The 15,671-nt window shown below is 39.7% G+C and overlaps 1 protein-coding gene across 2 annotated transcripts in view; it reads right to left on the bottom strand.

Moving 5' to 3' along the window:
• The window catches only part of WDR17 (WD repeat domain 17), an 88,645-nt gene that overhangs the window by 35,071 nt on the left and 37,903 nt on the right, over positions 1–15,671 (bottom strand). For both annotated transcript variants that reach the window (XM_077815490.1, XM_077815491.1), the window contains exons 5-10: positions 10,077–10,328; positions 9,226–9,348; positions 7,299–7,486; positions 4,432–4,600; positions 2,487–2,578; positions 1,009–1,091 (exon numbers count right to left, since the gene is read on the bottom strand). In XM_077815490.1, the coding sequence (XP_077671616.1) occupies positions 1,009–1,091; positions 2,487–2,578; positions 4,432–4,600; positions 7,299–7,486; positions 9,226–9,348; positions 10,077–10,328 (907 nt within the window). The remainder of the gene's footprint in view (positions 1–1,008; positions 1,092–2,486; positions 2,579–4,431; positions 4,601–7,298; positions 7,487–9,225; positions 9,349–10,076; positions 10,329–15,671) is intronic.

Below are 15,671 nucleotides of genomic sequence, written 5' to 3'. Positions count from 1 at the left end.
ACAAGTGAAGGAAGAACAGAAGAAGGCTTCCCATCTTTGCAGCCCCCACAAAGGCCACAGTTATAGTCCTTGTGCTTCCCCAAATACAAGGCTGGTTAGAGGTAGTATACCTTTCCTTAGAGACATAGGATCATAGAACCGTAGGATTAGAAGGAACCACAAGGGCAGGGGTGAAAGTAAAATTGAACTCTTACCAGTACGGGGGCCAGCTCCAGCCCTCCCAGAAGGGGTGGGGCATCAGGCAGGGCGCAGCTGGGCAGTAGCGGCAGCTGTGGCTGGAGCCCCGGGCCCTTTTAAATCGCCGGCCCCGAGGCAGCTGCTCCTTTTGGCCCCCTCCTGTCAGCAGCCCGGGGGGTGGCAAAAGGGGCAATGATGTTCAAGTGCTGCAGCAGCTGGCAGTGCTTTAAAGTTAATGGTACGGGCTGGTACCAGCGACCACTTTTTACCAGTACCAACCCGTACCGCCTTACTTTCACCCCTGCACAAGGGTCATCTAATCTAACACCCTGCCAACATGCAGGATTTGTTGTGTCCAAACCATCCAAGACAGATGACTATCCAGCCTCTTTTGGAAACCTCCAGTGAAGGAGCTTCCATAACTTCCCTAGGCAAGTGTGACACCAACCAACTGTGCCACAAACATCAAGGAAATGGTTCCACTGTGCCTGAACATTCTCATGTTCTCCTTGGCCACACCTCCTTTTGTCTCTCCACAGCTAGGGGGAACTAGAGTTTCATACCTACGCCTGCTTGATCATAATGCAAGCTGTAGTGCACATACCATTAACATGAAACAATACTGCATTTTTGTTAGCAAGTGGCATGATATATGCATATGTTGCTACTGTGTTGTCTGCTGTTGATGTAGTGCTATGTAACTTTATATTAATATATATAAAGCAGAACACATCCAATAGTTATTTATGCCAAGATCTTAAACATTAAATATACGGTGCTATCAAAGTTCACCTGCCCAAATACCGGATTGCTTTTCAACATGACACTCACCAGAATCCGTCGCCACTGCAGGTCGCTATTCTTTTGGAATCTTTATGACTCCAGGCAATGCAGAAGATTCCATTCTTTCCATGCTTCAAAAAATGCAAAATACCTATCAATAAGAAATAATTCACCCCCTTTTCTCTTAGTTACTGACTTCTCTGTGGTTTTGCAAGTAGGATTCAGCTCCATTTCCCTAAGTACAGTATATACACTGCACTTTTACACAGTAATGAGGCCCTAGCCTTGTTGGGCCATGAAGGCTATGTGACCAGGAAAAAGGGAGTGCGGCTGGAGTGCCATTGTGCTCTAGTGATCCCCAGATACTCTAAACTATGCTGTGGGTAGGCCTGCTCCAGAACCTTCTACAGGATCAGAGAGTCACAACTGCAGAGTGAGCACTTTGTGTCCATATGAACTTGGCTGGGGGTTAGCTGGCTGCTGGGTACTTAACTTGGACAAGATTGAGAAAGTTAGTGGTCTGTGTGAAGCAGCTAGAAAAGTTGGTGGAATATATATCAACACCACTCACTGAGGAAAGGTAACTTGTAACACAGGTGTGCACATTAGGCGTGTTTTTAGATCTTGGGCTACTTCTGGATGCCTAAGTGGCATCTGTGGTCAAGAACTTTATTTTTCCATCTGTGTCTGCTGAGAAGAAGACAACTTTTTTCTTTTTCTGATGCTGAGCTTACCACAGTTATCCATGTCTTTGTCACCTCCAGATTAGATTGCTGTAAGGCGGTCTACATGGGGCTACACATTGAGACCACTTGGAAACTGAAGTTAATGCAAAATGATGCAACCAGTTTATTAAACAGAGCTTTATCCCAGGAGCAAATTACATCAGTGCTGCAGGACCTGTACTGACCACCACTAAGATTCCAAGTAATGCAAGCCCATAAGAGGAGCACTTAATACAGCTTTTTATAAGTCTAACTCAGTGTTTCCCAAACTGGGGACGCCGCTTGTTCAGGTAAAGCCTGCCAGGCGTCCCCAGTTTGGGAAACATTGGTCTAAATCAATAATTAATTCACAGTGCACTGCTAATGCAGCATTGTCATTCTGGAGTGAGGCCTTAGGACTAAAAATTAAACCTCAGTTTTATATCTATTAGCAATCATCACTACCACATTATATTTTGATATATTTTTGAGTCCAAAGATTAATAAAAGAGACTAGAATAAAATAGAATGTGTGCGCTTTTGAGAGGAAATATTCCTCTTTGCTTTTGGATCCTCTGTAAGTCAACTAGTAAAGCAATGATATTGAAGTGATGGATCCTAGCATGTCACAAAACCAATTTAAGGAAGTGAGTTGTACCTGTTCCAGAGCTCAGACTGGGTGTAATAAACTTGGCTATATTTTTAAGTTAAGTTAAATACCTCTTTAAAACATACAAACACTGATCCAGCTTTATCTACATGAGCACTAGATGGAGCCACTAGCTTACATTTAAGAAACCAAGCAAAATAAACGCCTCTCACCTCACTGAACCGGGTTACCATTTTGCCTCTAGGGACATCCCAGATAAAACCACCATTCCTGGAGGTTGCACCAGCTATGCAGTTCAAATCCCCTTTGAGGAACAGACATGAGAGACACATTATAATGAGTACAGGGTCAGTGTTATTTTTACATATATAATTTTCCATTTTAATTAAAGAAATACATAACCATATGATAGCAACAGCAGATTAGCAACGTATCCTCACAATTTGAGCCCAGCATTTGCAGGGGATTTGACACTAGTTCAGAAGCAGCAGTTCCAACAAAAGCCTTGTGTGTTCTACCCTCCTACTGTAAGCACCGCTGTGCAAGGTAGACGCTGACTGGTTGCAAACACGAGCTCAAGTCCCATCCCAACCCCCTGCACTGAATGCAGAGAGAGGACAAGATGTAGCACCTGACAGCAGTTAGTTGTCCACAGGCTTTCTTTGAAACTGTAAATGCCCCACAATGTCTAGTGCTTAAAGCATCTGCATAAAATTATGTAGTTTCATTTTAAACCTGTCTGAACAGCAGAACACAGCAGAAAAAGTGCTCTCTCTCTCTCATAGTTGGGCACACATAGGACAGATGTGAGGACACTTGAGCAATCACTTTTCTTTTTAAATTACTTCCAGTCTTGGACCATCAGATTCCACTACTATCTCTCCTTATAGGCCCCCATCACTGTAATACCTGAGTACTTCAAACATATTTGTGAATTCATCTTCACAGTACTCCTACGATGTAGGGAATCATTACTGTACATATTCTACAATGGGGAATTAAGGCACAGAACCACAAGACTCCACTTCCTCACCATTGTGACTCAATCCCAGAACAGAAACTGCTGCTGTTAACCATGCATGTCTCATATAGAAAACACCCATACGATGTAGAAACAATAAATTTTGGATTATGCTTAAGGGGCTAAGAGGAGAAAATCTGGAGAGGGACCCCGGGGAGCAGAAAAGATATTCAAGTAGGTGGAGTTATGGAGGAGGCGAAAGAGAAATCAGTATGTTCAAAGTTCTTTCTCCAGATCAAATCCAAATGTTGGCAAATATTGTACATGTGGGAGCTAATGAATTTGGGGGATGATGCAAGCCAAAAAGTGGAAAGGGATCAACATTTTCTCTTTCAGATAAAGTTATTTCTTTCCCACAAATCAAATTACAAATACGTTTCTATTGTATGTTATTTGTTTTTGATAATGACCTATCTCCTAGTACTACTAATGCAGGGCATAAAGAAAAGAATGGGGGATTCCAGTCACCCTGTGTAAGGGTGAAGGACCTACTGCTTAGGTCCTGGTTGGCAGGACCTAAGCAGTAACTGCTGCAGATTTGAGGCTGTTGTCGTAATTACAGAAGAGCTCTGCTGTTGCTCTGTTGGATAGGGAAAGATTCATCCTCCTGTACCCGGAAGACTCTCTAGCAGCAAGCATAGCTATGTGGACATGATATTTTGAGGAAGATTCCCCCAAAGGGCCCTTTTCAGCACTTTGGCAAAACTGACACTGTAGTCAATGGGAGTTTTGCCTAAGTTAAAAGCACTGAACAGCACCCTTAGATGGGCTTGGGGACACATCTCCCAGAGCATCACTAAGATCAACTGTTGTTGGTAGGTAGCCTCTCCCCTTCAGATCCATAATGAACACATGAAGAAAGCCCTTGCACAGGTTTCTCAAATCCTGCCTCCACTCCAGTGAAGCAAAAATGCCCTGGTTGTGGTGCAGTCAGGGCATTTTACAAATAGATGCTGAGGAGAGGGAAGGATTCTTCCTTACAGATGGACAGCTCCACAGAATAGCACGTACATTCCAGCTTGCCAACTTGAGAATTACATGAGCATTTACTTGAATTCATCAGATCAACTGCATTTTGTGCAGGAAATTTCAATCATCATATAACAATATTTATGCCTAAAATCAAATACTCTTACCTGGAGCCCAAGAAAGAGAATAAATGACCCCCTCATTCCCAGGTGAGGTGTAGACTGCTGTTAAAGTGTTTATATCCCAAACTTTTATTGTCCCATCAAATGATGCTGTAGCTAGAAGATCAGGGTTATTGGGTTTGAATTTACAGTCAAAGATGGTTTCAACATGTCCCTAAAATGAGAGAATAAAAACAATGAGTACTAGTACATTAAAGATTTATTTCTTACATGAACACAGTTGATTTAATTGATAAACTAACCCTATTTTCTGTAGTTTTAACTCCTCTTTACTGTAGTTCTCTAACATCTTTACGTCTATATTAATATTTTATATTAATATTTTAGCATGCAATTTAGAGATTTACATAGTCCATTAAACCAGTCGTTCTCAACGTGAGGTACATATACCCCATAGAGTACGCAGCGGTCTTCCAGAGGATACACCAGCTCATCTAGATATTTTGCCTGGTTTTACAACAAGTTACATAAAAAGCAATAGTGAAGCCAGTACAAACTAAAATTTCATAGAGACAATGACTTGTTCATACTGTTCTATATACTACACACTAGAAGGTACGTACAATATTTATATTCCAATTGATTTATTTTATAATTCTATGGTAAAAATGAGAAAGTAAGCAATTTCTCAGTAACAGTGTTCTGTGACACTTTTGTATTTTTACATCTGATTTTGTAAGCAAGCAGTTTTTAAGTGAGGTGAAATTTCGGGTACACAAGACAAACCAGAATCCTGGTCTTGAAAGGTTGAGAGCTAATTCCTTAAATTGCCAAAAACACTTTTTTTATTTCTAGATTTTAAAAAAATGTTTAACCTATTTTCACCATTATATTTTCTTTAGAAGTCTTACTACAAAGCAAATGAATTGCTGAGTTTTAAGTAACTGAAAACTATGTGAGTGAAAAATATAACAGAAAAAGCTAATGATCCTTCACTTGAATGCAAGACACTAAAATAAAACCTACCAAACCAACTACAGGCTCCAACAGAGCCATACTTTTCAGCTAATCAGTTAATAGTAAAAGGTATAATAAGCATCTGGATCTCTCCTCTCTCTCATTCCAAAGGATTAAAAAAAACCCAGCAAAATAGAATATGCCACAGGTCAAATTCTGCTCCAAGCAGCACCTGTGCACACTGGGGAAATTAACACTGTCAACCCCCTGTAGAATTGCACAGGTGTAAATGAGCAGAATTTGGCTTTGTGCATCAGTCATTATGACTGAAGTGTTATTAATTGGGCTGTACCTAAATGCAAAGTCATTTCTATTTCAAAATTCAATTTTCTTATATTTTTCCTGTGAGTCCTTTCTCTTCCAAATGTGTTTGTTTTATGACCTTTTTGGAAAACAAGTATGTGAAACTGACATGAAAGTTCTAAGGTACTATTCTCAGTAGCTGGACACCTTTTGCTCTTGCGAAAATGGACTTATGAAAAAATAAGTTGTAAAGTAAGTTCTAAAGCATTCTTTTCAAACCCTTATTTTGTTTTCAGACATAATGTCTGTTTCCATAAAAATGGAAATAAACAAACTGGCTGCTTGCAGATGAAATCAGCAAGAATTCTAACAGTTTCTTTCCTGGTTTCCCATTTCTGCTTCCATTTTCATGGACATGGATGGATGCTGGAATCATACAGTAATCGTCTGTATATTTAAACAAGCTTTTGTTTAATAAACTATATTTCATTTTCTTAATTTAAAAATATTAAAACCATTTTTAACAAAATCACTAACACTAAGTGGTGAAGTTCCACCAAACTCCTGAAATATCTCCAGTGGTGGATGAGCTAAGGTATACACAGTTAATGTCTGTTTACACTTCTAATATCCCAGACCTGTAATTCTCCACCAGTGGCGTACCATACTCTACAGGATTAGATGACCTGGTAGTAAAAATGCCTGTGCCTTATCTATCCTACAGCTTCCAAGGTTGTTACCAAAGGAGCTGTAATTCTGCAGTAGAGAATCACATTTCTGAATTTTCCCATTGCAAACACACCCTCAGTGTGACCCAACATTTTGCTGCATGAAACTGCTTTGCTAATTCTAATTCTTACCTGATCATTGAAAAAAGACATTATGAAGTAATGTTAGTAGTTTTACATTTTTGTGTTACTTTCTATTTCTCTATGACATTTTCATAGGTTCTCTCACAGTGCTTACTCAGACATAACTCACTGGTTTCACTAGATGCTTTGCTTGCATATGGACTGCAGGATCACACTATGAGATATTTGAAAACAATATTTATTTGCCTGCTTTGCTAAGGGTTTTTCATTTGAGTAGACTGTTTTTTCCTCAATACCCCTTTTTAGTATTTTACTTAAATCCAACATGACACTGCATTTTTTATCTCCTTGTTTATTAAGAGCATCATCAGTGAACTCATCAGCACTATTTTCAGCATGTGCTAGCTGGATAATTGACATGCAGCATAAAAAAAGGGTCACATAACTATTATACTCCTTTTCTTCATCCATTATTGAAGGAGTAATACTTCTTTTTTTTTTTGTGAGGTGAGGGAGGAGGGGAGATGGGAAGAGTTAAACTGATACTTAAAATATGAAGTATTTCCCTCACTAAATAATATTAGTTTTAAGGTAGTTCAAAGTTGGGCCCTACATTATTTGGCAGTCTTCCTTTGTAGTGAAGAATTAAGTTCAACATTCTAGAGCTGTTATTATAAGGTTTCTAAATCTTCAGCTCCTTTTTATTTATGGAAGCTGATTTGCCTGCACACTACACTATAGGCTCTATGCTCAGTCCTTGATTATTGTGCATAAAAATGCTGTATGTATATTAATAATTATTATTTCATTCAAAACATTGGACAGGCAAAGGAGACATACCAAATCTCTAAGGAAATCCCATTTCTTGGCTCCCATGTCATAAAGTCCCACTCCACCATCCATAAAACAGCAGACAGCATGGCCAGGAGGAAGAGAGAATGCTTGGTTTTGGGTTAGAGTTGGGGGTGGAACGGCCTCACTGGTAGATGATGTATGATGATTTTTAGTAGGAGAATGTGATGAAAGTGCTTAATACAAAGATATAAACATATTAACATATTTTGTTTTTTTTCATATTTAAAAACAAGTAGCAATTACATCACTTCACATCAGGGCTTGTAAAATTCATTTGCCTATTTAACGTTGACAAGTAGGAAGGTTTCCATGGTGAGAGGGTGGGCCTGAGTATATCTGATATTGTGCGTCTCCCAATAAACCCTTCTAAACATCAACAGGGGAGAAGAGAAATCCCTTAGAAAAATATTCAAGAAACTTTTAAAAAATAACAGGTTATACCATTTCAAGGGTGCTGTGTCAGAATCCACAATTTTTGAAAATTAGTCTTCTTCAAAAAATTTAAGTTGATAGCGTCCCTCAAAATATCAAGGTAACAGTAACAAAAGTGACAGGAATTGGTACAGGTGGTAGAAAAATGGTGGCTGACATAAAACAGAAGAACAGGAGTTAAATAAGGCTAATATTATCATCTTTATTATTTGCTTTTGGAAATGCCCAAGATGTGCTAGGTGCTGTACAGACATTCAAGAAGGGATGGTCCCTTCCCCAATGAATTTCATAGTCTAAGGAAAAACAAACAGCTAGGAAGAGGTTAGAGGAACCAGGAACAACAAGATAATTAGACTCATTCTCTGTAGTACGGCAGAGGTGGGTCTCTAAAAGGAACTTAAATATGGGTCTATGCCTTGGTAACTTGGAAGCTGTACAAAGCATAGAGGTTGCATAGAAGAAGACAGGGAGATGAGTATGGGACAAATTGATAAACAGGCAGATGAGAGTGGGAAAGTCAACAGTGTGGAGAGGACAGGAACAATGTGTGCTGAACAAGGGAGGATAAGTATATGGAGCTTTGAAGGTGGAGGTAAGAAACTTAAATTTGATGCAACAGCAATCTAGTTACATTCTCAAAATACTGTCTCTAGGCTGATGAAAGAGTGCAAAAACATGTTCTAGGACGTTTGAAGAATCCATAGAATAAAAGGGAGAAAGTGGATGACATGCTAATAGGTAACCTTCCCTTTCAGTCTCTCTCTTTCATGGTAAGAGATTATGTGTTCAACAAAATGTCTTTTCTGATTTTTATTAATCTATTAAGGCTAGAGAACTGGAATCAATACACAACTTGCATTACACATCTTTACATGTATGCAATGTTGTTGTACCCATGTTGGTCCCAGGATATTAGACAGACAAGGTGGGTGAGGTAATATCTTTTATTAGACCAACTTCTGTTGGTGTGAGTGACAAGATTTGAAGCTTCCAGACAGCGTCAAGTGTAACCAGACAAAGATCTCTGTATAAGCTCAAAAGCTTGTCTCTCTCACCAACAGAAGTTGGTCCAATAAAAGATATTATCTCACCAACCTTGCCTCACCTTGTTTACTGTGTTCCTTCTCTATAAAGCTATTCTAAGGGGCTACAAACTTTGCATATTGTTATGAGGTATCTGTTATAAACAGAGAACGTATATCGTACTTCACCAGGGTTGGGAGCAAGACTGTAGTATTCCTACATGAGGGACTGCCTGTGCCTAATAAGAAAGAATTTAACAAAAGGTTTGATTTGATAGCACTTAGTCTGCCCAAAAATGCATTGGTGTAAATGGCTGTTTTGATTAAGGACTGCAGAAGTAGATCCAAAGGCAGGGAGTTTTGCTTAGGGTGTACAGGATCAGACACAAAGAGAAAGGATGATATTATTTTAACTTGCACCCATTGCAATGAATTACAATAATAAAATGTATACTTACACTTTTTCTTTGGAGGAGAATTGAGCACATGTAAACCATGGAACCCCGTTTTCTTCAATTTAAAATTATCTATAGGTGTTGTGCGTGAAACATTCCAAATACGTAACACTCCAACCTGAGAATCTGAGATTTAAAAAAAAAAGCTCCATTTATTAACGTTTTTTCTGCATAAACAATGTACATAATTTAAGCACCCAATTAATCAAAAAGTGAAACATTATTTTAAGATTATACATTTAATTCAATGTTACAAGCAGGCTCTCTCATCTTCACAATAATATTACTTGAAATTAGAGATGTTCATTCTTAGAGTACAGTGGGTAAACCTATCAAAACAGCATAAAATATTCTCTCATTCACTCTTCCTCCCTCTCTACTACTACAACAATTCTCCCACAATTCAGCCACATTTTCCCCTTTGCTCTGAGGTTCAGAAAGGAGAAAGGATTGGAACAAGTGAGCTCCAAAAACAACAGAAATGGAAGCGGGGGAGTGGGGAAGGCCCATCCCCCAGCCAATTGTAATCCATGCTGATAAACTCATGGCAAAGCTGCTTGCATCAAGAAAACATTATAGGGATTAAAATAAAAAACAGGAAAGTTTCTGGCCATAAACCCTCTGTCATTTGTTCTCATGGAAAAAAGAGATACAAAATATGGAAAACTGTTTGGAGTCATTTTCTTTGCTTCGTTTTTATGCATTCATTTTTTCTAGAATATGTTAAAATATTTCTGTTTCTATTGACATTAAAGTCAGAGGTATAAAAAAGATTAAACATGAGTACTTATTTTGGAGATTCAATGCTATATTTGTAACCATTCAATAAACTATCAACAATAAGAAAAGATTACCTCCAGTAATAAACATTCCAGGAGCACTAGGAACCCAAGCTAAGCACTGAACTGATGCTGCTGCACTAGGAAAATTAAATGCTGTGATACAGCAGAGAGACTCAGAATCAACTAGTCGAATGCCATTATGTAAATTAGCAACAAGAAGATAGTCAGTCGACAGAGGGTCCCATTCCAGAGCTGTCACTGGATCTTCCTCGTCTGTCCCTTCAAGAGACTCTGGTCTTAGGACATGTTTCTGACTCTTAGAACCTTTAAAAGCAAAAGGCAACAGACCACCTTAAATTAGATATAATGTTTATCAATCACAGTGATTTATGCATAGTTTTGTTATGTCTGCTTAGGCTGGCAAACCATCCATATTTTTCCCCAACACACTCTGTAGGTTCTTCCACAGGCTGTACTACGGAAGCTAGTAGTACATCCTCTGCTGCACTTACTAACAAATATCGTTCTGACTCCAGCAGACATTTCCACTGCTTCCTTTTTATCTTAATAATGGAAAAAAACAGAGTGAAATGGCTGTTCGTGTTTACAGGTTTAGATCCTGCAAACCCTCATTCATGGGTTTGCAGTATCAGGCCCCAGATGCAAGCTAGTTTTAGGTAAATACATCTGCATAAACAAAATAAAATATGAGCGAAGAAAAGAAGAGTGATATAAACCCAGAGAAAGACAGTGATAATGAATCAGAGTAATAATTTTTTTTTCAAATGTAAATGGTCAATTATATTTGTTACATCATTTGTTCAAATTCAAGAGTGGATAAATAACAAATAAAGTCTGAGTATGATACCAGAAGGGACCCTTACATCATCTAGACTGACATCCAGTATATATCAGTTCATCAAATATCACTCATCTACCCCAGCAGTGAGCCCAGTAACTTGTGTTATGATAGTCATTATCCAATATTATGGAAAGCTGGAGCTGATTTTTGATATTACAAAAAACAATCCCACTCACAGATAATACAAATCTTTTTTTTTCAACGTGATGGTATCCTAGTCAAAATAAACAAACAAACAAACAAGCAAACAAACATGCTGTGCTACTTCCCTAGAAACAATGAATTAATTAATTATCTCTAAAGTTATTCAGCTTTTATCTACCTTTGAATTTTGACAACTAAGAATGCCATTAATTTGTCACATTTTGACAAACACTAAAAGCTATCTGTTATACCTCTGATGGATTTCATTTAATGACTGATGTAGAACAAAAACTACTTCAATTAGCATTAAAAAACTGAATCAAAACGTCTGTTCACTGGGGAACATTTTTCTCTGAGTATTAAAATAATTCACACTATAACTTAGAAGTGTATGGTACTTATGTGGTAGAATTAAACACCACCTGTTGCTGCTGCTGCCGGGGCAAATAATACACGTCAGACTGGATAACAGTGAATAGGTGCATAAATTGATATACATTTCTGTTAGTTCATCTCAGGCCCATAGCTAGCACGTTGACATGGGGTAGAGGACTATGTGACAAGAGGTGCTGTTGTGCTTGCCTTCAAAAGTTCATGTACTTAGTGAAAACCATAGTCTCAGTCAGAGGATTATTTTTTTTTTATTTTCTTTTTATGAAATAAGGAAAAATAAGATACATATTTATGTGATTGTTCAGTATAACAAATATTCCAACATTCAAAGATTCAGAAATATAAAAATATAGATCTTAACATGAAAGTGAGGTGTACCTAAAAGACTGTTCATGAAACTAAAGTTGAAATCTCCTTGGATAATGGCATCTAAATTCTTCCACAAAGGCATTCAGATTCAGTTCTTAACTCAAATCACTTTCCTATGACAGGAGAATTAGGTTTCTCTTTCTGTCATGGGTGATGCTCATCCTTTGGTGTGATAAAATTCTTTTCAAACAAGAAAAGGAATTCTCACAAACTGCAGCTGATGCTCCTAACAACACCACTATAGACATTTCAAAAATAGACAGGAAAGCCTCCTTTAATCTCTTGGCAGCACCAAGAACTTCTTAAAATCCCTTAAAAAGAAAAGGAGTACTAGTGGCACCTTAGAGACTAACCAATTTGTTTGAGCATAAGCTTTCGTGAGCTACAGCTCACTTCATCGGATGCATTCAGTGGAAAATACAGTAAGGAGATTTATATACACACAGAACATGAAAAAATGGGTGTTATCATACATACTGTAAGGAGAGTGATCACTTAAGATGAGCTATTACCAGCAGGAGAGCGGGGGGAAGAAAACCTTTTGTAGTGATAATCAAGGTGGGCCATTTCCAGCAGTTAACAGGAACGTCCGAGGAGCAGTGGGGGGGCGGGGTGGTGGTGAAATAAACATGGGGAAATAGTTTTACTTTGTGTAATGACACATCCACTCCCAGTCTCTATTCAAGCCTAAGATAATTGTATCCAATTTGCAAATGAATTCCAATTCAGCAGTCTCTCGCTGGAGTCTGGATTTGAAGTTTTTTTGTTGTAATATCACAACTTTCATGTCTGTAATCGCGTGACCAGAGAGATTGAAGTGTTCTCCGACTGGTTTATGAATGTTATAATTCTTGACATCTGATTTGTGTCCATTTATTCTTTTACGTAGAGACTGTCCAGTTTGACCAATGTAGATGGCAGAGGGGCATTGCTGGCACATGATGGCATATATCACATTGGTAGATGTGCAGGTGAACGAGCCTCTGATAGTGTGGCTGACGTGATTAGGCCCTATGATGGCATCCCCTGAATAGATATGCGGACACAGTTGGCAACGGGCTTTGTTGCAAAGATAGGTTCCTGGGTTAGTTGTTCTGTTGTGTGGTGTGTGGTTGCTGGTGAGTATTTGCTTCAGGTTGGGGGGCTGTCTGTAGGCAAGGACTGGCCTGTCTCCCAAGATTTGTGAGAGTGATGGGTCATCCTTCAGGATAGGTTGTAGATCCTTGATGATGTGTTGGAGAGATTTTAGTTGGGGGCTGAAGGTGATGTCTAGTGGCGTTCTGTTATTATCTTTGTTGGGCCTGTCCTGTAGTAGGTGACTTCTGGGTACTCTTCTGGCTCTGTCAATTTGTTTCTTCACTTCCGCAGGAAGGTATTGTAGTTGTAAGAATGTTTGATAGAGATCTTGTAGGTGTTTGTCTCTGTCTGAGGGGTTGGAGCAAATGTGGTTGTATCGTAGAGCTTGGCTGTAGACGATGGATCGTGTGCTGTGGTCTGGGTGAAAGCTGGAGGCATGTAGGTAGGAATAGCGGTCGGTAGGTTTCCGGTATAGGGTGGTGTTTATGTGACCATCGCTTATTAGCACCATAGTGTCCAGGAAGTGGATCTCTTGTGTGGACTGGTCCAGGCTGAGGTTGATGGTGGGATGGAAATTGTTGAAATCATGGTGGAATTCCTCAAGGGCTTCTTTTCCATCGGTTCAGATGATGAAGATGTCATCAATGTAGCGCGAGTAGGGGCGTTAGGGGACGAGAGCTGAGGAAGCGTTGTTCTAAGTCAGCCATAAAAATGTTGGCATACTGTGGGGCCATGCGGGTACCCATAGCAGTGCCACTAATTTGACTTTGTCCCCAAATGTGAAATAGTTATGGGTGAGGACAAAGTCACAAAGTTCAGCCACCAGGTTTGCCGTGATATTATCGGGGATACTGTTCCTGATGGCTTGTAGTCCATCTTTGTGTGGAATGTTGGTGTAGAGGGCTTCTATATCCATAATGGCCAGGATGGTGTTTTCAGGAAGATCACCGATAGATTGTAGTTTCCTCAGGAAGTCAGTGGTGTCTCGAAGATAGCTTGGAGTGCTGGTAGCATAGGGCCTGAAGAGGGAGTCTACATAGCCAGACAATCCTGCTGTCAGGGTGCCAATGCCTGAGATGATGGGGCGCCCAGGATTTCCAGGCTTATGGATCTTGGGTAGCAGATAGAATGCCCCAGATCGGGCTTCCAGGGGTGTGTCTGTGCGGATTTGTTCTTGTGCTTTTTCAGGGAGCTTCTTGTGCAAATGCTGTAGTTTCTTTTGGTAACCCTCAGAGGGATCAGAGGGTAATGGCTTGTAGAAAGTGGTGTTGGAGAGCTGCCGAGCAGCCTCTTGTTCATATTCCGACCTATTCATGATGATGACAATACCTGCTTTTTCAACCTTTTTGATTATGACGTCAGAGTTGTTTCTGAGGCTGTGGATGGCATTGTGTTCTGCACGGCTGAGGTTATGGGACAAGTGATGCTGCTTTTCCACAATTTCAGCCCGTGCACGTCAGCGGAAGCACTCTATGTAGAAGTCCAGTCTGCTGTCTCGACCTTCAGGAGGAGTCCACCTAGAATCCTTCTTTTTGTAGTGGTGGTAGGAAGATCTCTGTGCATTAGTATGTTGTTAAGAGGCGTGTTGGAAATATTCCTTGAGTCGGAGACGTCGAAAATAGGATTCTAGGTCACCACAGAACTGTATCATGTTCGTGGGGGTGGAGGGGCAGAAGGAGAGGCCCCGAGATAGGACAGATTCTTCTGCTGGGCTAAGAATATAGTTGGATAGATTGACAATATTGCTGGGTGGGTTAAGGGAACCATTGCTCACAAGTGGCCTCTTGTGGCATGTAGTAGTTTAGATAGTTTAGTGTCCTTTTTCTTTTGTAGAGAAGCAAAGTATGTGTTGTAAATGGCTCATCTAGCTTTAGTAAGTCCAGCTACGAGGAAGTTTGTGTGGAAGGTTGTTTTTTTATGAGAGTATCCAGTTTTGAGAGCTCCTTCTTAATCTTTCCCTGTTTGCTGTAGAGGATGCTGATCAGGTGGTTCCGCAGTTTCTTTGAGAGCGTGTGGCACAAGCTGTCAGCACAGTCTGTGTGGTATGTAGATTGTAATGGATTTTTTACCTTCAGTCCTTTTGGTATGATGTCCATCTGTTTGCATTTGGAAAGGAAGATGATGTCTGTCTGTATCTGTACAAGTTTTTTCATGAAGTTGATAGATTTCCACTCCATACGGCTAAATGCAGTGCCTTGCATAATGACAGGTTTCAGAGTAGCAGCCGTGTTAGTCTGTATTCGCAAAAAGAAAAGGAGTACTAGTGGCACATTAGAGACTAACCAATTCATTTGAGCATTCCCCCCCGCCACCCCCCACTGCTCCTCGGACATTCCTGTTAACTGCTGGAAATAGCCCACCTTGATTATCACTATCTCCTCCCCCCCAGCTCTCCTGCTGGTAATAGCTCATCTTAAGTGATCACTCTCCTTACAGTGTGCATGATAACACCCATTTTTTCATGTTCTGGGTGTATATTAATCTCCTCACTCTATTTTCCACTGAATGCATCCGATGAAGTGAGCTGTAGCTCACGAAAGCTTATGCTCAAATAAATTGTTTAGTCTCTAAGCTGCCACTTGTACTCCTTTTCTTTTTGCGAATACAGATTAACACGGCTGCTACTCTGAAACTTAACATCCCTTGTTTCAGAGTAGCAGCTGTGTGAGTCTCACGAAAGCTTATGCTCAAATAAATTTGTTAGTCTCGAAGGTGCCACAAGTACTCCTTTTCTTTTTTAAAATCCCTTGCAATTTCTGTCTTCTACCAGTGCTTTAAATACAGCCATTTCAACTGTCACCTTCTCAGTATCTAATCCAAGC

Source organism: Eretmochelys imbricata, chromosome 4, assembly GCF_965152235.1.
Source record: "Eretmochelys imbricata isolate rEreImb1 chromosome 4, rEreImb1.hap1, whole genome shotgun sequence".
Taxonomy (NCBI): Eukaryota; Metazoa; Chordata; order Testudines; family Cheloniidae; genus Eretmochelys; species Eretmochelys imbricata.
This window is presented reverse-complemented; position numbering and strand designations above follow the sequence as displayed.